The sequence below is a fragment of the Ixodes scapularis genome, unplaced genomic scaffold, assembly GCF_016920785.2.
Source record: "Ixodes scapularis isolate PalLabHiFi unplaced genomic scaffold, ASM1692078v2 PGA_scaffold9__187_contigs__length_104089568, whole genome shotgun sequence".
In the NCBI taxonomy this organism is placed as follows: domain Eukaryota; kingdom Metazoa; phylum Arthropoda; class Arachnida; order Ixodida; family Ixodidae; genus Ixodes; species Ixodes scapularis.
The window spans coordinates 271,928-295,618 of NW_024609884.1; the positions used below are offsets into that span (position 1 = coordinate 271,928).

Consider the following 23,691-nt stretch of genomic DNA (forward strand, 5'->3'; position numbering starts at 1 on the left):
AGACATCTGCTAGGTGATGCCTAGCTAGCGTGTCCTACTTCAGGACATTTTCTATATGTATGCTTCACTGTGTGTCACTAACCTTTTACCAATTTCCAGGGTCATTAATAAGATAACAAAACAAAACGTATGTGCAATAGTAACATTTTTATTAAGAACAAAAGGCCCCACAGGAACAAAAGCTTCCCTTAAGAACATTTTCCACAAGATTTAATTCACAGATCAAATGGTTTCATCATGCAAAAAGACTGACATACTGATATGAACATAGTAGAGCAGAACAGAAATCAATACAAATGATAGTATAAACACAGCAATAAAAATTGAAAAAAAACTACATATTCCCATTCGCTGGTACCATCATGCTATACATTTGACAGGAAAAAATTAGAGCTGAACAAAAAACATTAGAGGGTTCATACAAACAATAGCGAAGAGAGTGTGAATAAAGAAACAAATTTAGAAAAATATAAAGAATTACAGGTTTCATGCTAAAAGAAACCTCAGTCATAGCAACAAATTTAGAAAAAATATACAGAATAACTAGTTTCATGCTAAAAGAAACCTCAGTCATAGCAACAAACACGAAGCCCACACTGCATAGAAATCTCAGAAAAACCTGGAAGTTGCCAAAGACGACGAAGTTGACATCCTGTATTCTTACAGTTCGAGCCGTCACACGATTTTTTATGCAAAACTGGGGGAATCGCTGACCGAATGTGTTAACGCACCACCGCTCGGAACAAACTCCTTCAGCCAAACTGGGTGGATCGATGATCATGTGTTAACGCACCGCAGCTCGGAGCACATGCTTTCAGCAAAACACGTGGGATCGGTGAGAGTGTGTTAACGCACCGCAGCTCGGAGCACATGAAGTGCAAACCCTAATCCAGGTATCCTGAATTGTGCATTTCATAACTAAAGAAAAACTTCTGTGACGGTGAAGGATCATTTCTACTATACTATGAACTATGTATGTCATGGCCATGCGCATCTGCAAGCAAGCCAAAACGTCACGAATGATAATTGATGAGTAGATAAAAACTGAAGCAAACTAAACATTTAATGGGCAAACTTGTGCCTAAAACAAAATAGAAAAGGCTAGCGTTGCAGGCGTCGATGGTGACGAAACAGCAGAATCGAATGCCGGAGAGAGGCTGAATTTGGCTCGTCAGGCAAAGCCCCTTGTGCGCACGCGTGGGCTTTCGGAATAATTGGCATAGAAGGTTCAACACATAGAACATTCGGACCTAGAATAAAGAACAATGTTCTCGAATTCACCAGAACGCGACATTTACAGAAATCACAAAAAGACGCGTCCGCTCCCAGGCATCGAACTACAAGCCCTTTGCGTAGGAGCCAGAGACGATAACCATGCGGCCACGGGCGGGCTTGCCTGCAGACGCGCGTGGCATTATGTTGAAGGATCATTTGTACTATACTATGAACTATGTTATAAAATATGTTGTTTAAGCAGCCTCAAACATGTAGGTTTCATCAACAGGACAGAGGAAGAGGCTTTCGTCTACCTTCAGGGCGACACACTTTTTAACCTGAAATGCATTTACTGTTTTTACACGGTCAGAGAGTTCTACGCAAGAAAAGCTCCTGGCCACAATACGGGAAGCGGAGATATCTAGAGGCACAGGCCGGCATTTCAGTTCTTGAATGAAAAAAGATACAGAGTTTTGACAATGACTAGAACCAGAGTCCTCCCGTGTTCTCGACAAGATGGACACCACCCTTCCAAAAATAAAGTTTCCATCATCGCAAACTGCTTCAACATAGGAGTTAAGACGGCGAGACTTATCAAGCCTGCCAACACAAAATAAGACTCCGTTGATTCTAACTTTACTAAATGAGATGCCTTCAGGCGACACCACAGCTTTCCCATAGAAAAAGCAACCTGAAAGGCATGTAGCAAACTTCCTCAACTTGTACCTCTTGATTAATGATGTCATTAGGCTCCGAACCGATGGCTCAGAAAAAAAGGTGCCACGACCACAGAGTCTGGGCAGAGCAGAGAGAATAAGGAACTTGTCGACAATCTGCCACTGGGCATACCTAGTACCGTTCACGAACTGCACAATCTGGCCATTCATACTTTCAAAAGGGTACGCCGAATAATTCCACAGTGGCCCCCATTCCTTCACACAGTCTGCAAGGTGAAGGAGGAGGTGTGCATTATATGTTATGTGTTGTGTCCCATACAGTTCTTCATACTCCCTTAGAAAGGCTCGCATGCTCTTCCCAACTTTCCGAAGTTTGTCTAAAGGAACAGATTCCAACAAAAAAAAAATGCATCAAATGCACGAACTTCATTCAGTTTCTGTAGTACTCGGACGGAAGGAGTCCTCTGAGCACAACCGGAGAAAAAAAAAAGCCAGTTGCGCCACTCAGACGATTTCCAGTACTTTCTGTGCATCACAGAACGAGGGAGCCTGGACATTTCCTGTATTGTTTGGAGGCTCAACAACCTGCCATCTACTTGAGCGATCTTCCCTCCTAAGCTGAAAGGAAAAGCTGTCTTGCTGTCAAACCACATGCATGCTGTGTACTTTACGAATCCCGAGCACACAGCATGCATGTAGTCCACTACAAAAAAAGAGGGAAACTTGAAAAAAGAAAGTAACAGCAGGACAGACACTCCTTTTACGCCGTGGCTAGGCTCCGAGTTTCTATCTGCTTTCGCAGCATCCTTCTCAAAGGAGGCATGAGTTCTCGGCGTCTCGATCGAATCTGTGGGATAAACGCGACAATGGCCTTTACCTTTCACGACGACCTCACCCATGTGCTCGCACCAGGCACACCCATGCGCTCCATTGAACTGGGTCATGTTCATCACCATGGCCCTAGCCACAGTGTCGACTGAACATGGTCCAGGGAACACACGGGTGTGCCTGGTGTTACCACTTGGGTCTGTCCATGCAAATCCTGCCGATGACAGGCGATTCATATCCTCCACGAAGGGTTTCAAAAAGCAGTTCATGTTTGGCTTTTGAGGCCCAAACCAAAGACCAGCTAGCAAGATAGAGCTAGCTCGTTCTTTATGAGGGAGCTCATTAATTTGCAGCTGCAAAGGCCAAATGCAAAACTTCGAGGATTCAAACAGAGGGACACCATCAGTGTTCCAGGTGACACTGATGTCACTTGATGTCAGGGGCAGCTCATTGTATGCTTTGCTTAATATGATGTCCCCAACATCAAGCGACACCCTTTTTGGCTTCAATGATATCAAGCTATTTTCATCCTCCAAGATGTCACGGCACTGCGCTTCAACGTTGAGCATAATAAAGCAGCAGGCACTTTTTGTCAGAGCAGAAATTGCGTGACTGCTCTGACAGTCAGGACACAGAATGTCAACTTCATCGTCTTTGGCAACTCCTAGGTAAACCATAGTTTCCGGGCAATAAAAATGCATTGAGGCTAACCTTTTGCAGACGGAAAACTGCTTAAAAAAAAGCTACTTTGACATGAGGAATGCTGTCCCTGAAGGCAAATGAGCTTCAATCAAATGAAGCAAGCTCTCCGTTGCCTCTTTCGTATTGTGGTGGCGCAGACTGTGCCCCATGACGAGCAGGAGGCTTTCCCCTTGGGTGATCTTACAATCAGGGTAGAGCTTCCCATCCTAGAACAAAAACGAAGAATTACTAAACACAATATTATCTAGAAATTGAGAACTAATTCATTTTTGCTATGTATCCTTGTACTCTACGGGGTCAGTGCACCTGCTGTCAGTTCCACCCTTGTGTGATACTTTTAGCCATTTTCCATATTCATTTGCACGTAAGTGATTCTTCATTAGCATAGTCTTTGATGTCGGTGAAATGCAAAACATGGCTTCATCAACGACAGAACCCAAAAATATGACTGGGGACGCATTTGAAATGCACCCCAGATTACTCGGTTTTTTCCTTTTTTTAGCTCCGCCCGGCGGCCTCTCTGCTGGAGCTTTTTTGCCGACAAGCTGACTTCCCAAACGCGCCCTGTGAAGAAATAGTGCAACCAAGCTCTGCTGCGCTGTCCTCGCGCAACGCAGCAGAGGCTGGTTGCACTATTTCTCCTTGGGGCACGGTGTTGTCGGGGCCGAGAAGCACCCCCATTGCAAACCGAAACCTAAAAGCCCGTTGAAGATTTGCGGTTTTTCAGAAAGCCGTAAAATGCTGCGCATGCCTTCTATCATTCTCCAAGTTATTGATTTAGTGTTTTTCGATGATGCTCAGCAATTTTCTAATTGCAACTATGCCCTTGAACAATTAAAAAAAAATTAATTATGCAAAAATATTTAAAGGACACATGCAAAGGAAAAAAAAAATTTTTTTTAGACAGCTTAGATGGAAAAAGGATGTCATAAAACGATTTTACAACGAAGAAACAAAATTTTTAGAGCTATATTTACGGCGCTATACGAATTTGTAGTTGGCGCTCGCGGGAGCCGCCGCTGGTCACGTGGTAGGCCCGCGCGCCGCCGCGCTGCGTCGCCGCCGCACGCTGAGCGTTGTGCGAACGCCGCTTCAACGCGTTTCTCCACGCCGCCGTCGCCGCCGCCGCACAAGTTCGTCTGCTTCGGGGCGCCGCCGCCGTCGTCTGACCGGCGCACAGGTCTATCACGTCTGCTTGCGCTTTTTCAGGAGTTTCCTTTGGGCTCTAAAAGTTACTTATTCGTCTTGGTTTTTTGTTATACTTCAAACAAAGATGAATAAGTTACTTTTAGAGGCCATGAGAAGCTTCCGAAAGAGCGCAAGCACCACGTGATAAATAAAGACCAGTCACGTGATAAATACAGACCACTTTTCCGCGGTGCCCGCGGGCGCCAACTACAAATTCGTTTTGCGCCGTAAATATAGCTCTAAAATTTTTTTTTCTTCGTTGTAAAATCGTTTTATGGCGTCCTTTTTCCATCTAAGCCGTTTAAAAAAAAATGTTTTTTTCCTTTGCATGTGTCCTTTAACATAATTATCCCAAACTTTAATAATTTTCCTTAATAAGCCCCTGACCCAGGAACAAATTTTTTTGTTGCGACGCAGTTTTTGCGATATTGAATTTGTCCAGTTTTTCTGAAACACCCTGTATACATAATAAATAACAAGAATACCACATAACATTTCTTTATGCAATACATGCAAGACAATACACAAAAATAAAAACATGACCTATTGACCGTTTCCATCAGATGTTGGTCCAGGTACAGTCGGCCACAAAAAATTACGGACCAGGCGAGCTGTGGGCGAGGTGCATTACTGCGCTACCTTTGTTTGAGACCTATAGTGTGCGCATCCGCGTGCTTTGGCACTCACAGGCATGATAACTCTCCTGCTTCCAGCCGACGCCTTCGCCACTTCAGTAGACTCCGTTGGCAGCCGTGGCAGAGCTGTATCCCAGTGCCGCATTGAGGGGTGGAAGCCGAGATATCAACTCTATCTCCAGCCGCCAGGCACGGTTTCGGTTGTCCCAGCTTAGCAACCAAAAATACAGTCATCTTGATTTTCCTTTTATTTCTTATAATAGTTTTTTTTTTTTTCAATTTGTTTTAATATTTTATTTAATAATGTGTGCAATATATAGCAAATTACGCTTTTCGAATTAATTGCTGTCACTGACTGGCTGACAGGATGTTTTCCTGACCACTGAGCTGGAAAAATGATACCATGCCTGGCGGCTGGAGATAGAGTTGATATATCGGCTTCTGCCCCTCATTGCCCCATATTTCGCCAATTGGGGACACAATGCTGTCCCGACAAGCACAAGTTGGAGCTCGGGACAATGTATAAAAACAAGGGGCGGTCCCGCAAAATCTGGGATTGTTGGGAACCGTATCCCCCACCTCTGCCTGTTTCTATCTGGATGAGCATTGTACAGGCATGCGTGAGTATAGCAATACTGCGTGATGCACATTAAAAACTGCAGGCTAGCTGTCTTACTGACTGGCTAAATTTCTCATCTAGAGTGTTTCAGATGTCGCTAAAACTGTGGCAGACTATACTCCATTCACCCTTAAGCTGAGACAAGAAGCTCCACCTTCAGCACGAGCTCGCTGGCTTCTGCAGTGCTTTGGTTGCGCATCCCTGCACGTTCGCACTTGTGTTAGCAATTGCAGAAAGCTTGCGCTGAAGACGGAGTTTCTAGTCTCAACTGTAGGATGAGTGCAGTAGGACCAGCGCTGTCTAAAAACTAGCAACAAATTTGCTTTGCTTTTTTGCTGGGGCGGTTACAAACTCACTGCTTCACGTAGCCAAGAGTATCGTAAAAGCATCAGGCCACACCGTCGTTTGTTACATACCAGCTAGGGCGATCTCTCAACATTTCTTTGTGTTATTGGGACAGTTGCTAAATTGCCGCGATGAGGCGCGGCTTGTATCATGAAACTCTCTTGCTGAAAGCTCATATCCTGTCTCTGCATACCTTGGCACAGGGCAAATGCTTTGCTCTACGAAGCATTCTGAAGACTTCGATCGCTGCTCTTGTTAAATCAGCATTTTAAAGCTAACTGTTTTTGCTTTAAAAGCACCCTCTGGCAGTACAGTGCCTTCCATCGTTGCTCTGATTGGCATGCAGGAGTCATAGCTTTCACCAAATCGCCAATTTATGTGCCCGTAGCTTCCTGGACAACCGAGTATTTCTAGCTTCAGATGCTAAGCGGTGTAGCTAGCTCCACCAAAGCGAGAGCTTGCATACACAATGCTGCTGCAACCTCCTGGCCTTTTCACTGTTTCTTGCTCTGGCCGCTGTACTCAGTTTCACGTTACAATGGACCACAGTGAATGTTAAGAGCGATCCCAGTCGGTTTCGTGCTGCAAACATATGACGTGACTATGGGCCCCTCCTGAAGGTCATGTGACACTCGCAGAGCAATAGGTTATCTCCAACTGCTGGTAGCACCCGTTGCGGTCCGTCTAAGGTGAAATGGAGTTAGCTAGGACAACACCAAAGGGCGTTGGAGCATGCCTATTCCGTGCCCATCTAATAGCCCCCTTCTGGCGAATAATGAGTGCTCGGCCGAGTGGATTCCTGTACCCCTCGCGAAATCTGAGCGACCTCTCTGTGTGCCGCTTGTAGACCTGGAACCATTGGAGCACTCGCCGAGCGGGTTCAGCTTGTCCGTGGAAAAGTGACGGAGTGCACTGGGAATTTCAGAGAAGTTAGCTGCACTACTTGCCTCTGGAGAAGTTTGACCTGTAGTCACTCACAGCATTCCAGTTTCAATATTTGTGCTAGCACTCTTGTTGCAGCCATGACAGCGATCGCTCCAGTGGAACTTGACAATAGAAAGTTATGTGAATATCAGAGGGATGTGGTGCTCTTACAAGTCTATAGTTACGAGGTGCACGAAGGTCAGCGAAGCGATACGATGCGGTACCGAAGCATCAACGTTTTCGCCAAACAGCCGGTGTTAAAGGGATGCTGAACTGAAATCTGGATTCCACAAAGCACGGCGGCAAAAGTGTGAAACAGGATGCTACAAACATCAAAACATCACTCATACAACGATATATCGAACGGATAACCGTATTTTTAAAAAAAAGGGAGGCGCATTTGACAGATATGTTTACGTCTTGTTTCTCCAAGAAGGAGAGGGAACGGCCTCGCATTTTCTCCGCCTCGTCGTCTTGAGGGAGCGAAACGAAGAGAGGAGAAAACGAGATATCTTGACGTCGCGCACCTCGTCGGCCTCTCGACCTCTTTTTTTTTTTCCAAAAATACGGCTATCGATTCGAGATATCGCCTTACGAGTAGTGTGGTAGGGATTGTAGCGTCCCGCCTACAGCTCCTGCATTCTTTTCTGAAATCCAAATTTTGGTTCACCATCCCTTTAACAAGACTTGCAAAAAGTGCCACGCCTACTGGGGGTATGTTTGTTCCTTGGAAAGGTTACATGATGCCTTATAAGCTAAGGCAGTCAATGTGAGCTCTGCTCGCCTAGCACGGCGCTTTTCGACCTGTATGCAGAGTTGGCAAGGCATTGGGAAGTGGGAGTGGTGGAGAGAACAGCCGGCACTCTCCATTTGTTTTCTCTCCATTACTCCCCCGTGTGAGAACAGCGGTGCTGCCAGCAAGCAGCTCCTCTGCTGCATTGTGTGCACCTGAGAGCAGTCACTCTGCCGTTGAGACTGGATGCTCAGAGTCACAAATCTGCGAGCGCTCGCCATTTGCAAGGCGAAGGTGCCCCAAGTTGAAACCAGGTTAGGCCTATGCCTTTTAGAAAAATTAAAGCAAAGTATCTGGCCACTGCATATTTCTGTTTGCACGATGAAACACTTTGAATTGCACGCCTACCACATCTGTGTTCACACCAACATGGGGCTTTAAGGCTGGCCACCCATTTGTGTCAGTTGATTGCCTCACTAAGCTACCTCTTGTATTGCTTGCCAGATTCTGCACTGCAAACAGTTGTCCTGGTAGCTCTGTTGTTGCTGTCGATTTGGTTGCTGAGAACACCTCCAATGTATCCGAGTCACAATATCACTATTATGTTGTCTTGGGTGCAATACAATATTCTGGTATTGCAGCCAACTAAAAAATCGAGGCATTTGATTATACGTTATAAAGTGTTGATTCATATCTTTTTTTGCATAATTTAGGTTCAGAATCGCCGATGGAAAAGAAACGGAACAAGTTGGCTGCCACTTACGAAGAAATGCATCCGAAAAAGGTACATAGGATTAGAAACATAAAAATTATTAGGCACAGTACTTGCATTTTTTTTTTAAAGTTGAGTTGTGTTTTATCAGGTTTACTTGTGCTTTTGAAGTCTAGAAGTAAGTTGTATCATAAAGCAAACTAAAATATTTATCCTCTTGTATGTTTGTATGTGTGTGGTTGTTTATAATTATTTAATGATGCACTTTAAAGGTCCCCAGACTATCAGTAATACTTCACTGGCCTCTACAGCATGAAACATTGTTGATATGCTTGAAGTAGAGGTCTGCAAAGGTACAAGCCGGCTCGACCTGCGGGCCGGGCTCGAGCTTCGTGGTTGCAATCGTAACTGGCTCGGGCCTTACATTTATGTCTACAAGCTGTGTCAATGCGGACCAAGCTGGTCCTGAATTATTTTTATCACAAATAATTTGCACAATCTGTTGCGAAGGTTGTGAGAGGGGAGACCACAATGGGAGACAACTCTGATGTTAGAAACATAGGTTTCTGCCACTGCGATCTCTCCTCTCCAACTCTTTTACAGCACCAGCAGAGTTGTGGTTGTTTCTATCGCGGGCGGTGCCACCGTCATACAATAATTTCTTCCATCAAGTAATATTAACTCATGCAGACCTCTACCTCAAAGGCAGACCAACCTCACACTGTTTCAACACTTCAGTCGAATTTGCTTTGCTTGCCCTTAACCACCGTACAGTATTCTCCCCGTTAAGTCACCTGTTGGGAGGGGTCTGGGGCTGGCTGGCTATGCACCTCATCGTCTAATTGGCGCTTATTGTGATAATTTCCAAGGTGAATTTCAGAAAATGTGCTACAGGAAAAAATTTATTGTTCATGTAGGAGCACATTAAAATGGTTATAGTACTCACACAGGATTGCAAGCAGGGCATTTGGCTGCTGCGATGTCTCTGCTTATGTGAGCAAGCATGTGATTACAAGCATGCCAAAGCTACCTTTTCGTGTGCATGCTTGGTGACGTTTGTGCAGCAGCCAATATGTCATGCTTGAAGTTGTGTATAGCCTTTGCTCTGCTGCCTGCTCAAGGCTGAATATAGTACAAATATAACAGTTGGCCATGTCCTAGCTAGTTCTTGCATCTTGCTAGTTCTTGTATTAAGGGGGCCCTGCTATCATATTTACGCGTCTACCTTTTTTGCGGTTTCCATGTCCCTTGGGGTTCGAGCAAGCCAGCTGGCACGGAGAGAGTAACTAAATATCAGTGCGTCATATTTTAACTGGACGACGCGGAAACCTCCTTCACCTACGGGGGCGACCTGCGGTGCCGAGAACTTGCGATGTGTGACGTCTTTGGTCCGGGGTTTACTACTGGTCAGAGCCGCCAGAAGCTTCTTTTTTGTCAAAATACAAAATATAAGTGGCACGAACCGTTTCAATTATTTATAAAAGCAGTTCTTGTTTACTATTTTAGATCAGAAAAGAAACAATGCAGTTAACAAAGTATGGAAACAAGAAATGACCTGTCGATATACCCGCCACCAAGCTGTGGAAATGGGGGCGCATGCTAGAAAGGTGTAGTGGGATCAAGCACCGACGACTTGCAATCGTAGAAAGGTCCCGGATGAATGCGGCAGCGCTGCGCTCGAGGATCCGACCGGTTCCGAGAGTTCCGAAGGCCTTCGGCGAGCAGCTTTCGCTTGCGGTTTGACCCTTTGGCGGTATGGCAGCGCGAAGTGGCTCCCGTTCTGAAGTGATCTTTACCCCGTGTTTGGTGTCATTTGTGGCCAATGAAGTGTCATGCCGAATTAGTGTTTAATCGCGCAGCAAATGCCATGCGAACTGCTTTGGCTGCCCGCTTCATACAGCCTAGCCAGAACATGCTTTAGCGGCGCCCTTTCAAGCCGTCGACACGGAGTGCGGCAGCCGTGAGCGCTCGCTGAGCTCACTCTAGTTCACGGCCACTCAAGCAACCAAGGACGTCATGAAGGAGGTTATTTTTTGCTTGTTTTTGTAATTTTAATTTGCCTATAACTTTTAAGATACAGCGAAATTCGAGAAAAGAAAAGTTTCATTAAGTTACTACTCTAGTGCGCTCAGGTTCAGTGCAAATTAAAAACCAGTAAAAAAGTCCTTGCAGGGCCCCTTTTAAATAGGTACCAGAGGCCAGATTCATGAAGAGCTTCTTAGCTAAGAAGTTAGTGAATTATGCACATCGTAAGAAGTGAAGAAATTGGTATTCACTAACGAACTAAGTGACAGCAAGAAACCAATGATATTGTATGGGAAAAAGAGAACTTCTGGTGTATCGCAAGTTCCCTATTACTGTGAGAGCAGACTGTTGCTGTATGCCGAGGCACTGAGGGAGAGGAGGAGACAAGAGCGTGCGGGGATGTCAGGATGCCAAGCTCTGGTCTGAATGAACGGTTGGAACGATTGGAACCATCACCTGGTTGACTTTTCTCCAGGTTGCACTTAGAATTGAAATGTATGAATTAGGCCTCTGCACTTCAAAGAACTGTTCAAACCTTTTTTTTTTTGCCTGTTTATCTTTTTATATTTAAATTTTTCAGGTACAATATTTTTTTAAATTATATATCCAACGCAAGGGGTTGAAGGTTAAAATAAATTATTGTTTTCCAGACGCAGTGCTGCAGTCATGATCAGGAAAACGATCAGTTGCGGAAGGAGGTGACCAAGCTGGAAGCTGAAATTGCAAGGCTTCAGGGGGAGCTGGTCGTACGTGAGGCGAAGCTTGCTCGGGCAGAATCTATGCTTGGTATGAATTACGAAATCCCTAATCAGTTTCCATGTGCCGTAATGTGTGTGCGCTGGGTCGCAGGTACTGTCCCGATACATTGAAATTCAAACAACGGAGCGCATGGCTTTCGGTACCATGCTTGTACAGTAAGGCAGGGAACTAGGATTTGCGGTCAATTTTTATGAGCCTCGACCATTGCTTAAAATGTGAGCGCTATGACAGCGCGCCGGAGCGCTGGAGGCACTGTCCTGGGGATTGCACGAGTGGTGTGCAATCACCAGGCCATTCACAAGCTTAAATGTGCCAACAACCTTTTTTTTTTATTTGCTTGAGTTGTTGGGGCAGCATTAATAGCGTGCTTTGAACATCAAGGTAATTCTTGGTAATTGGACTCAATTAGACATTTCCTACCGCAATATTTTTTTTTTCTTTTTTTTAAAGCATGCCACGTTTTTGAGTAGAGCAGGACAGGGGCTTTTGTTTAAAGAATCTGACTTCGTCTCCCTCAACAGCATTAAAGCTGCGCTGTGATGAGGCCACCGTAGGTGAGAAGTGACCGAGTCTATACAAAACCTTTTAAGTGCAACTGCATTAAGTGTGTATACAATTATACATACTTCATCAGCCCCTTATGCTGTGTGGGAGCACCAACCTGCTTCCGATCACGACACCCCACTTATCGACTGCCTGCACAACCGTGGATTGCACAGCCAAATCGCTGGCCCAATGCTATAGACCTTTTGCAAAATCCCCCAAGCGCCCCGGCCCGCGCGCGAGGAATTGTGGGAGAGATTGTCCCTCGCCTGGCCGCTCTGCCTTGAGATCGCATTGCCTTGTCGCTTGTCGCTTGCTTCAGTGACGAGCACTGCTCATGTATGCACCCTATGCAGCCACGAGCTGAGATAGCAGCGGCACAAATCAACGGGCCTCCGATGCCGCGGCGTGCCGAGTCAAAGTTCTTGCACATCGAGTGATGGTCAGGTTAAGGCATATCATAGCTGGCCACAAATCTCTAAACTCTGAGAGCTATCATTTTTATTTCACTTGATGGAGAGTCGCCTTTTATTGTGTTTCATTAGGTAGAAGTGGTGCATAGAGACAATTCATTTTCTTTATACTGCTTCTCTTAAAGGGATACTACAACGAAATTTCGGCACTTCTTTCTTGGTCTGTAGTGTTCAAGGGACCAGTATCACATCACATACACCAATCTATTGTTGAAAAAGAGACGAAAAGAAATTTAAAAACAAATTACATGATTAGCAAAGGGCACCTGGTGAATGTCGCTGAAGCTTCGTTTGTAATGCCCGTCTAGGAACCTTGACAGGTAGTGACAATGGCTCTCTCGCCTAGAACTATACATGCCTTGAACTATACATGCCTTGAACCTGACGTCATCCCGCCAGCTCTCAGGCCATCACGAGAGAAAAGGGGAAGGAGGAACTCCCCTCTCACCAGGACTTCCTGTGTGTCCCAGACGTTGCTAGTATTGTGGCGTGCGGCAGCAGGTCGGGAAATATTCTAATTTTTGCCCCACAATTACGCGGTGGAATCGCAACGTTTTGAAGGAAGGAGATGTGTTTTCTGTCCGTTGTGACAAGATAAACAATGTCAAAAGTAGAAACTGCAAATTCTTTCAACGTTAAAATCGTTGCACAGCTCCTTTAAAGGAACTGCATAGATCTGTTCCTTAACACAGGTGCCTGAAGGTGGTGGACCTCATGTATCAAAAGTTTTCTGAGCGAACTTCATTCCTTTGTCTACAACATCCGTCTGTTAATGAAAGGTGTCTAATTAGCGCAACAGCCGACAGGTTGCAGCACATAAAACTGCAGGGGGCCACAATGGGCGCTGCTCTCGACCTCGGCAATAGCAGACAACACTTATGAGCCAGAAGTGATGTACTCTTTTTCGTGCGATTGTCAGTGCATGGTTCTTTTATATTCTTACCAATAAAACATAAAACATTGCTGCAAAATAAAATTAGACACAGATGTGTTGTCTAATTTTTTATATGATTATTTCGGGCTTTATGTTGTCTGCTTTGCACTCCCTGGTTGTTACCACATCTCTTTCCTTGTCTGCAACGTTTGTCCCTGCTGTTTTAGGCTCTTCATGGTGCGCTTAGCTTTCAACTTTGTTTTCACCTTGGTTACTATATGCCAGGATGGCACCGTTGTCACCATCGTGGGTGTGGAGATGTGGGATAAAAGTGGACGAGCGGGAAAGGTTGTTCTCTTGTACAGAAAGTGCTGTCACCTATCGGCTGTTGTGCCAATTGGACGCCGTTCATTAACAGATGGTAGCCGGAGGTAGGGATTTCTAGTTTTTGATTTCTAATTTTTACTCAGGTAAGCTTGTTCCCGTGGTCTCAGGTAAGCTTGTTCAGTAAAGCCGTGGTGCACGGGACCCACCACTTTCAGGTACCTTCGTTGTAAATGCTAGCATGATACCTTTAAGAAATTGGTTTACCTGATTCCTTCAAAGAGCCAACAAGCCTTCACCGATGCATTACGGCAAGATTGAGTCGCAAAGGCGAAAGAAAGATGGTTAATGAAATGAAATGAAATGATAGGGCCAACAATCAATTTGACTCGTGTAGTAGGTTTTTAGGGTGACTGTATCTGTTGCATTCATTAAGTTCTTGAATGCACAAGCTACTGTTTGAAAGGTGTTCAGTAAGAGGCCAACTTCTTTGCTTCCTTTTAACCCATTGGCTACCACTTGTGTCGCGCGCTGCCGGGCCGTCTGTGCCGCATGTTTTGTTGTATAATAAGCTTTTACGGTAAGACTCAGAAAACAAGAAGAAAACATGTTTATTTACATGCTTAAGTGGTTTGTTCAAGCCTACAAACCACTAGGCCCTCACAGATTCTTCCTCGTATGAAAGATCTCGAAGCACTCTATCCTCGGTCACTTAGGTGTCGCACAACCAGTGCGCTCTTGTCATGATTCGGGCTCAGAACTGCTGTCGGAATCGTTCTCGTCGTCGACAGAAGGCTCCGAAAACTCACTATCCTCATCAGACGTCCCATCATCATCGCTGTCGAAGAGCATATCTATGATTTCATAGTCAGAAAGTCCTCACTGTACACTGGACGCTGCCATTTTCTCAAAGCAGGCAGCGGTCAAGCAGGAAAGACGACACACAAAAGAACAAACTCAAACAAAGCGAACAGAACGACTCTCACCATCTGTTGGCAATGTGTCTAACTGCACTTCCCCGAATCTATGTAGCGTTTCATCTATGAATGGCTCTTTAAAACAGAAATTCATGCAGCCTGGCGAATTGCCAGCTTTGGCAATATGGCCCCTGATGACGGTACGCTTGGTGATTCGCCGGCTTTGGTAGCGAATGGGTTAAGGGTAGAATATGTGCCACAGCATAGCTGTCACTGACGCTAAACTATGGTGTCATTTATTATGCAAGCTGCCTGTTTAACGTGAACAGCTGAGCTCCTCAAAGTGTCCCTCATAGTCGCTGTAATTAAAGCGGGGGTGCAACGATTTCCGGACTTCGGTCAAACATTTCTGAAAGTTGCCCTCTGACACTTCTGAAGTAAAGAACAAAAACCCGTTTTCGTCTGCGTGTTCTAGTTGTTGCGTAAAAAAAAAAAAAAAGATAAATATTGGCATTTCGGGCACCCCTTTAACTCACTCCCAGTCTTCAGGGTCACACCTGGTTGCACTCCTAGTGACGTCATTCGGGGTGCCGTGTAGCTTCCCGTGTGCTCTCTCAGAAAACGCTTCCTCTCTCTCTCCCTGCATGCTGACATTAGCGGGCGTTATGCTGGGGCTTAGAGCCGAACGAATTCACGTAATCTTTTTGCTGTAGTTAATTCGGCTGCAGGTGGGGGAGAAAGCTCGACTTTTGCTTTGCATTATGCAGCGGAATCGCAACATTTTTTAATGAAGGAGATGTTTTCTGTATTCTCTAGGACACAATAAACAATGTTAAAATGACGAGATGCAAATTCTTTTAATCTTAAAATCGTGTCTCGAGTGACCTTAGTTGGTTATTGCAGATAGTCCTTCAATTTATTCCTGGAAATTGGTAGAATGAATTTCTCTCGTGACAAACTCAGCACTGCTTCTTCAGAAACATTTCTTGCATTATTTTTTTATTTTTTTCGGACCCCTCGCGTCAATTCGGTTTCCCATTGTTTTTCAGACTTGCAAAAAATGACGAAGCGAATGAAGCGGTCGCTAGTAATCGCTGAAGAATTGTCCTTACGTCCAGCAGCTGCAGAAGCACCTCCACCAAATGTTGTCCCGTCGGTCCAGGTTTGTGCATCGTCATTCATATATAGGATGCTTAAAATGCTGAGGCTCCATCTAAAATGGGCTGCAAAAATCTGTGCCTGCACGTAACAATCAACTTTTCGTCAAAGGTACATTTCACAGGCAAGTTTCAGCTTGCAAAATTACAAGGCATAGCTCTCTTTTTGTAAAAAAAATAAGGCCAGAAAACCAGGTTCAATGGCGGACGGTGACGCTGACGACAGAGTTCAGTGGCGGCGTGAGTTTGGCGAACATACTGATAGATGGCGCTACCTTTTAAAAATATTGAGACTGCCCGCGACGACCGTTGTCTATTAAAATGAACATTATCTTTTTGTAGTGTACCTTTGGTTTAAAAATAAATGCTGAAAATGATAACAAAACTTGAAGTAACAAAAATAAAGAAAATGCTGTCGCATAACTACGGCGCTCTTGCTGCTGAAGGATTTCGTCTGCCTGTCGTCTGCTTTCTTTTGCTGGTCGGCTACACCTTGCGATGCTGCTCCCGAGGTATCTCCTTCTATCAATGTGTGCCAAACTCGCAATGTCACTTGACTCGGTCGTCTGCATTGCCATCCGCTGTTAACCCTGGCAAGCTTTTGGCCATAGTTTGTACAGAAAGGAAGCTATGCCTTGTAATTTTACAAGGTAAAACCACCTGCGAAATACACCTTTGACGAAAAGGTTTGATCGCTATGTGCAGGCGCTGATTTTTACGGCCCAATTTCGATCGTGCCTCGGCATTTCAGACATTTTACATTTAGTGGGAACAGTCCTACAGGGAATATAATTTTTGTATGTTATTATTTATGTTAAAAGAAGGCACTGTGTTTTGGTATCAATAATTTGCATGGATGAAGCCAGAAGTTGTCGACTCATGTAGTGCAGTTTTAGGACAACTGACAAAGCGCCTTTTGTGATCATTTCTCTATAGTGAATTGAGTGTTGTTTCGTTGGAGGTGGTGTTCAGTAATTTCCCTATGTCAGGTGAAATGGCTGAGCATGCATATTGGAATAATGGGTCTTGAGAGCTTAAACGAGTAGTTGGTATGTTGAGAGGCTACTAGATAACAAACTTTCTAAGTAATTGGCAGCCCTACCTTGGAGGCGGGTTCCCAAGAGCCTACTTTAGACATTCAAAAAGATGGTAGCGATTGAGACGATTCCTAAAGAGACTGGACAACACGAAAGCGCAGACTGACAACCGGCGTTCTTGGAACAGTGAGACCACATGCTTAACAGGCATGCACGACATCACCAGTCTGTTTCAAGGCTGCACTTATACACCCTTGGAAATACATCCCTCAACTTTGTCATTCAGGGCACACCTTGAGACTTTTTGGACAAGGCCCTTTAGTTCCGAAGCACCCAAATTTGGCTCAATGGCAACCTTCGGCCCTACAGCAATGTACCTCTTCCACATACCGACGGCACCAGGCAGTGGCTGCATGAATTAAAAATCGAGGAAGTGACCTACATGCACAACCAATCGATAATGGGAGCTACGCTACCAGTTACTTCGCTCTCTGAGCAGCGGCGCGTGCCCAACGCAACTTTAAGGAGGGGCATCCGTTGCGTCCACCCAACGTCAACTTTCTTTTTTTGTGTAATACAATTATATACAGTAAAACCTTGTTAATTCAACCCCCGCTAATTCGGAAATTCGGATAATTTGAACTGCCGATCCGGTCCCGTCAAACGTATGTATTATTCAATGGCAGCAAACGCTCATTAGTTCGGAGGGAACATGGTGCGATATGGTTAATTCGGACAAATTCGGCAGGTGGCGCTCGATACCGTTCGTTCTAAAGGGTATGACCGCTATTCATCCAAGGTGCACTTGTGGTTTTTCTGGTTTTCCCATGGTTCTTCGCTCTTCCGGTTCTCCGCGTTTCGCACCAGTTTTGCTGTTTTGCTCTGGATTGCCGTGCTTCAGCACGCCACCCCCTAGCATGAAAGCGTCAGAAGCATAGCTGCAACGGAAGAAAGGGTAGCACAACTGACCGACGACCGGAATGGCAAAATCGCGACACGCGAGGCTATTGTTCCCGAGCGCGCCGATAGCGAGAGTGACAGTCACGTTTCATGCCTTCACGCGGGGATCCTAAAGCCCGCCATTTTAACAGCTATCTTATCCCTCAATTTTTCGCCGGCCAGCCCCGCGTTGAAGAATGCAACGTGACTGGCACTCTCGCTGTCGGCGCGCTCGGTAAAAATAGCGCCGGGTGTCGCAATTTGGCGGTCCGGTTATTGGTCAGTTGTGCTACTCGTTTTCTGTTGCAGCTGTACTAGGCTAAAAATTTAGTGACGAAAGTGGAAATACTGAGGGCCTTGAAGGACGGCGTCTCTCGACAAGTGATGGAAAGTTACGACGTCAAGAGAAGCAGTTTGGCCATGTACGTGAAAATTGAGGCCGATATCATACGGACTTTCGAGAGCGACAAGTTCAACGCGAAAAGAAAGCGGCCGTGGAAGGTGGTGCCCCCGAAACTAGAAGAGGCCTTGCTGTGCTAAATCGTCAGCGCACGGGATGCGTAGCTCCGACAGTGCGAGTTCGGTGGAGCACTTGACCGCACTAAGGAAAGTTGCCGTCTCCGCCCAAGTGTCATCCAGCGGTAATAGCAGGCGGTAATAACAGATTTCTTCTCAAAATAAAGGTATGTCACAGGGAAACATTTTCGCGCAGTTTTCTTTGTCCTTTTGATATTTCGACTTCCGGATAATTTGGACATTTTTGCCGGTCCCATGAGATCTGAATTAACGAGGTTTCACTTTATATGCTGCAATTACGTGTTCCACTCGCTGATCCACAGCCTCCTGCCGAATTTCCTCGGTTTTTCGTGCCGACTTCCGCCGCTTGGCATTGGGCGCTTGCACGTGCGCAGAACGCTTCTCGGAAAATGTCCATTACATGTCTAGTGTTGTCAGGGAGGTGCACTTAACTCACAGCTTGACATTGCATGTTGCCAGTGGGCATTTCTTGGGAATGCCGCCACGGAGACCTAACGACTGCTGCCAAGGAAACTCTGTGTTTTGGTCCACGATGCCAAGGAAATCCCGCAGTCATCTGTTGTCCGAAAGTTACTTGCAGAGGTCTCGAAGAACAGCACAAAGCAGGCTCCTGTAGTCACGTCCTTGCCGTTGCCATTCAGGAGCCTGCTTTGTGCTGTTCTTCGAGACCCCAGCAAGCCACTTTCAGACAACAGACGACTGCAGGACTTCCTTGGCATCATGGATCAGACCATGGAGCTCTTTTGGCAGCGGTCATTACGTCTTCGTGGCGGCATTCCCAAGAAACGTCCGGTGGCAACATGCGACGTCAAGACTGTAAGTAAAGTGCACTTTTCTGACGAGGTTAGACATGTACTTGTTCTGTGCCCGAAGTGTGCCACTGAGCCAAAGTTGAGCGCTCCGGAACCACGGGGCCTCGTCTGAGGAGTCTCAAAGTGTGCCTTGGATGAAGAAGTTGAGAGGTGTATTTCTAAGGGTGTAGATATGCTGCCTCAAAACAAGCTGGCGATGTCGTGCATGCCTGTTAAGCGTGTGGTCTCACTGTTGAAGGAACGCCGGTTGTAAGTCAGTGCTCTGTGTTGTCCAGTCTCCTTCTTTGTTCTCATATCAAGTGCTACCATGTTTTTGAATACCCAGTACCAACTCGCCCAACAATCTGCATTAATTTAGTCAGTGTGTCCCACTCAATCACCTCTATCTTCAAACTGAATTTAGATTATGCACCCGGAAGTGGCTCCATCTAATATTTACAGTTTCAGCTGCAGTAATATATTCACCAGGATGTGCTGCCTCTCATACCCCATGGATTGTTCTGAAGGTGTCATTTACTTCAATTGGACAGTCCACTCGCAATTCAGCTAAGAAGGATCCTATAACTTTTTGCAGTTGGACAGATGCAAGATTGTTGTTAGTGTCTTCTGACATGAGCAATCTGACACTCAACCGTTGTCTCTAGTTGAGTAAGATGACGAATTGTGTTGATACATAATTTGTGGCACCATGGAATCAAAAAGAGCTCCACTTGCCAGGGCAGGTGTTGGGTGGGGTTATGTTAGGTGCTCTAGCTGCCCTTTTCTTCCTGTTCAATCCTCATTCACCTTCTAACTACCCCAGTATCCCCCTCTGCATTGTCTAACAATAATCATATGGTCAATAATATTTTCTTAGCACCTTTGCTATGTGTGGTGGCTAGGTTGTGATATTCAAACGAATAGAAACAAGCTATGTTGATGGGCTTCTATTCTTTGTTTTCAAGGTGGACATAGGAAGTAACGTGCTCGTTGATCAGTACCAGCTTCGCCAGCTTGAATTGACCGAGTCAGCTCCAGGGCCGTTTTCACGAGGCCTATTATGCATCGTATTTACCAAGGAGGAGAGGGCTGGGAAATCGCTGTTTGGTAAAAAATCAAACTCGCATAAAAACAATCCCGTGAAGCCAGGGCTGGACCCTGTGAGAGTTCAAGCTGTGATTGGTAAGTGTGCAACTTTCAGGTAGACATTTTTTATTCCCTAGTTAATTGAAATGTCTAACTGTATTTAGGCCGGTGGCAATTTAGAACCACCAACTGAGGTCGTAGCAAGGTCAACTGAGAATGTGCTGCATGACTATTTCACTACCAGTTAAATCAAACAGAGTGTAGTATCACATAATCTAAATACCGCAGTAGATCAGCTAGAAAAATTCTTTTTACTATTTGTAGGGATTGAATGTTAGCTATGACATCTTTATTTATGGTAGATCAAAATTAGAATCAAAATGAATCATTTGTGCAGGCAACAAGGCATTTTTAGAATAAGGATTCCTCAAAATTGAACGCATCCAAACAGCTTGGGGTGTTGCCACTGCACATGTGCAGAACTGTGCATGCACAACACCCTAAGCTGTCTCGTGGACCCAAAGCTTTGGGGACCCCTATTCTAGAACTTTCTGATGACATGGCAACTACATTACTTTTGACATAATCAGTGGTGCCGCTCGTGGAGTGCGGTCTTGTCCCTGTTAGCAGCAGCACTGTCACCTTGGCATGCTTCTTCCCATAGTATTTGCTGCTAAGATTCTTTTTTTAGATTTCTCTCCCAGCATTTCAGAAAAATAAGCGCTTTGTTAATGTTGGCGATCAGGTGAGATACCGCTGTTGACGCCATTCTGAACTCTGTTCGAATTAAAGCCAGCCCAAACTGCTAGAAGAAAAACTCAAAATTACAGTCAAGCATGGTATTCTTTTCTGTTAAAAATGTGACCACACATCAGAACATGTGGTGTTACTCATATTTATAATTGAGAAAAAGTCCATGCATTATCATAACTTTTTAATTTTCAGGACACTCAGAAAGTCCGATTCAGTTTGTGCCATAAAGAGGGAAGCCCAAAATCCATAGTAGCGCCTTTTTTATGTTTACTGTGCTGCCTGCAGTTTAATCTGCCGTATAACTGCTCAAAACTGCAGTCAGCGTAATCACAGTGAAAACTGCCCTTGTAATTAAGGTATTAGTTACCGGCTCGGTTTCAAGTTTTTGGATAAATACAAGAAACTCGCTGGTAAAAGTTTGGACAATTCGAAATTATTGGATAAGCTCCAAATTTCAAAGTCACAATGGAAAAAAATAAAATGGTATTTTACAAATATGTTTGATCATAGATGGTCAGTGGTACCGAGGTGATGCCACTTCAGTTTCCCGTGAAATCTCCGGCTATTGACAAAATGGGGTTTATCGTTCATCTGGTCAAAGGTTGCAGGACAACGAATCATAGTATTTCTGGGTCACAACAGAAGCCACTGTTCCAGTTTCCACTTTGTTCCATATTATTTGTGGTGACTGGAGGGTGAATATGTTTCATAACAGTGAGATCTATGAACCAATAGATTTCAATATAGAAACTGAAGGTTTTGTACCACCCTACCCCGTGGAACTGCATTGCGGATTGATAGAATGGGCAGAGGGAAAACGAGCTTCCGAACATTCAGGAGTCTACTCACAAGTTTTGTCGTGGGACAGTCGGTATTGCGCATGGCAGGGGCGTTAATGCTAAATCTAGCTGAAGAAATATCATTCTATGCAAGTGAGTTGTAATGAATTCAGGAAACGTTTCTGTCTAAATAATAAATATTTTTATAGGAACCATGGCTAAATTAAAACTGGGAATTTTGAATAATTCGGAATCTTAACAAAAATGAACTGACAAACCGAAAATTTTTGGCATAAAATAAACTTCAAACAACACAGAACCTTAGTTACCAGAACTGTAGGGCTTAAGCTTCAAACCTATATGATCTTAAAGTCATCTCTACAGATTAACACACTAGAAATGAGTGAGTGACAATGTTGACTTTACGCTAAGCATTTTGGGCTGCCGTGGTGGCTGCGAGGAGACGCCTGTCCACTGGTTCCTAGTTTACTGGTTGCAATCCTGGCCGACGTGCGCCGGTGGTATGATGGAGTCTTGCAGAAAAGCCAGATTCCATTTGCTTGTTAAAAGGTCCCTATGCGGTGAAATTAATTCACCATTCTTCATTGGGGCATGGCAGGTGACCCTCATTGATTTGCAAGCAAACCTTTAAATTTATCTGTATCACAGCAGATTGTTTCAGTTTCATTCAGAAATCACTAGCATTAGCAGATGTCTTTGGTTTAAAATATCCAAAGCATAGGCAGCTGCATTTGGGCAAAAAGAAAACTAAAAGCTCAGCCATCTGCTCTTGGTTAAATATCTTACCAGAAGCGTAATCAGCTGATGGAATTTTTGAGGAAAGGTTCAATCGACTACATTTGGGGGTATGGTTTATCAGCAGCCTGCTTCTCATGCACTGCTAGAATTAAATTTTTGGAAGTTTCTTTTAGGCTAAATCTTTGTGCAGTCTTCTGTTTGTCTTAAAAGTTTGAATAACAACAGAAACTTTAATGACATTTCGGAAAAAGGTCATAAGTATATTCACTGCTATGTTTTCCAAGAAAAGTTCTCAATAAGACAAGTCTATGCATTGTGCTTGTTGTTAGCATTGTGAAGGCCTTTTTTAGGTGTACTGCCTTATATTATAATTAGTCTGGTTTGCTTAATGTTGCTGTTAACACAAGCAAAAAGAGCATTGTTTCTGTTAATTATTAATGCGCACTATTTCCGTAACAGGACCCGACCCGAGACTGCTGTCTTGAAAATTCAATCTTCTCTTTTTAGCGTACACCTGCACGAAGTTTGGTGACGTGGAGAAGATGGTGAAGGGCAGCCTGTCATCACTCCTCTCCAAGAAGCCGCCACCTGTCCACAAGCAGCAGTAGTTCCCCTATTCACGTGAGTGGAGCTGCATGCTGGATTCATATTTGCTGGCATTCATTTCTTTGCCATACGAGTTTTAGTACTAGTAAAAGGATGCAAGACTCAGGACGGCCCTGAGCAACTAGCAAGAGCGCAGAGGCATCAACACCATAGAGACAGCATGGGAGAAGCTTTTTATGAACAAAGCCCACACATATACTAGAGTGTGGAAACACCCTAGTATATGCATAGAGTGTGGAAACAGCCGACTTGATGATTCAGCCTGAACTATGTTGACACTTGGCTCCGATAACGTGAAGCTCATGGGGACAGAGAAATGCTTCGAATTAAGCATACTTTGGATAAAAAAAAACACTCAAATCGTGTATTATTATATCTATGTATTTTTTAATTTGGTAGCTACCTGGAAGAAGTTGATTTTTGCTTATCTCTACTAATGGAGGCACATAGCTAACTATTCTCAGCAAGTTGCAAACGACGAAAATAATCCCTGGAGAAGGGGAACGAGAGGGACAAAGGACAAACAGAAATCTCCAAACACAGCTAGATTTCTGTTTGTCCTTTGTCCCTCTCGTTCCCCTTCTCCAGGGATTATTTTCGTCATTCTTGTCCAGCTCGCTTGCACCTTTGCATTTAATTGCATTATAATCATAAGTTGCAAACCTTTCTCAAGGCTCTTTCAGTATTCTCTTAACCAAAGAAAACGCAACAGAAGTAAATTTTAGTTAATTATTTTACTTATTTTGATTATTAG

The 23,691-nt window shown here is 44.6% G+C and overlaps 1 protein-coding gene and 1 pseudogene across 1 annotated transcript; one reads left to right on the plus strand and one right to left on the minus strand.

Moving 5' to 3' along the window:
- Positions 1 to 2,322: 2,322 nt before the first annotated feature.
- On the minus strand, positions 2,323 to 3,034 carry LOC121833692 (annotated as a pseudogene).
- A 12,519-nt stretch (positions 3,035 to 15,553) lies between these two features.
- On the plus strand, positions 15,554 to 22,939 carry LOC115320448. The gene is made up of 3 exons (XM_040221302.3): positions 15,554 to 15,655; positions 19,920 to 20,136; positions 22,839 to 22,939. The coding sequence occupies exons 1-3, from the start codon at positions 15,554 to 15,556 to the stop codon at positions 22,937 to 22,939; spliced, it is 420 nt and encodes a 139-aa protein (XP_040077236.3).
- Positions 22,940 to 23,691: the final 752 nt, after the last annotated feature.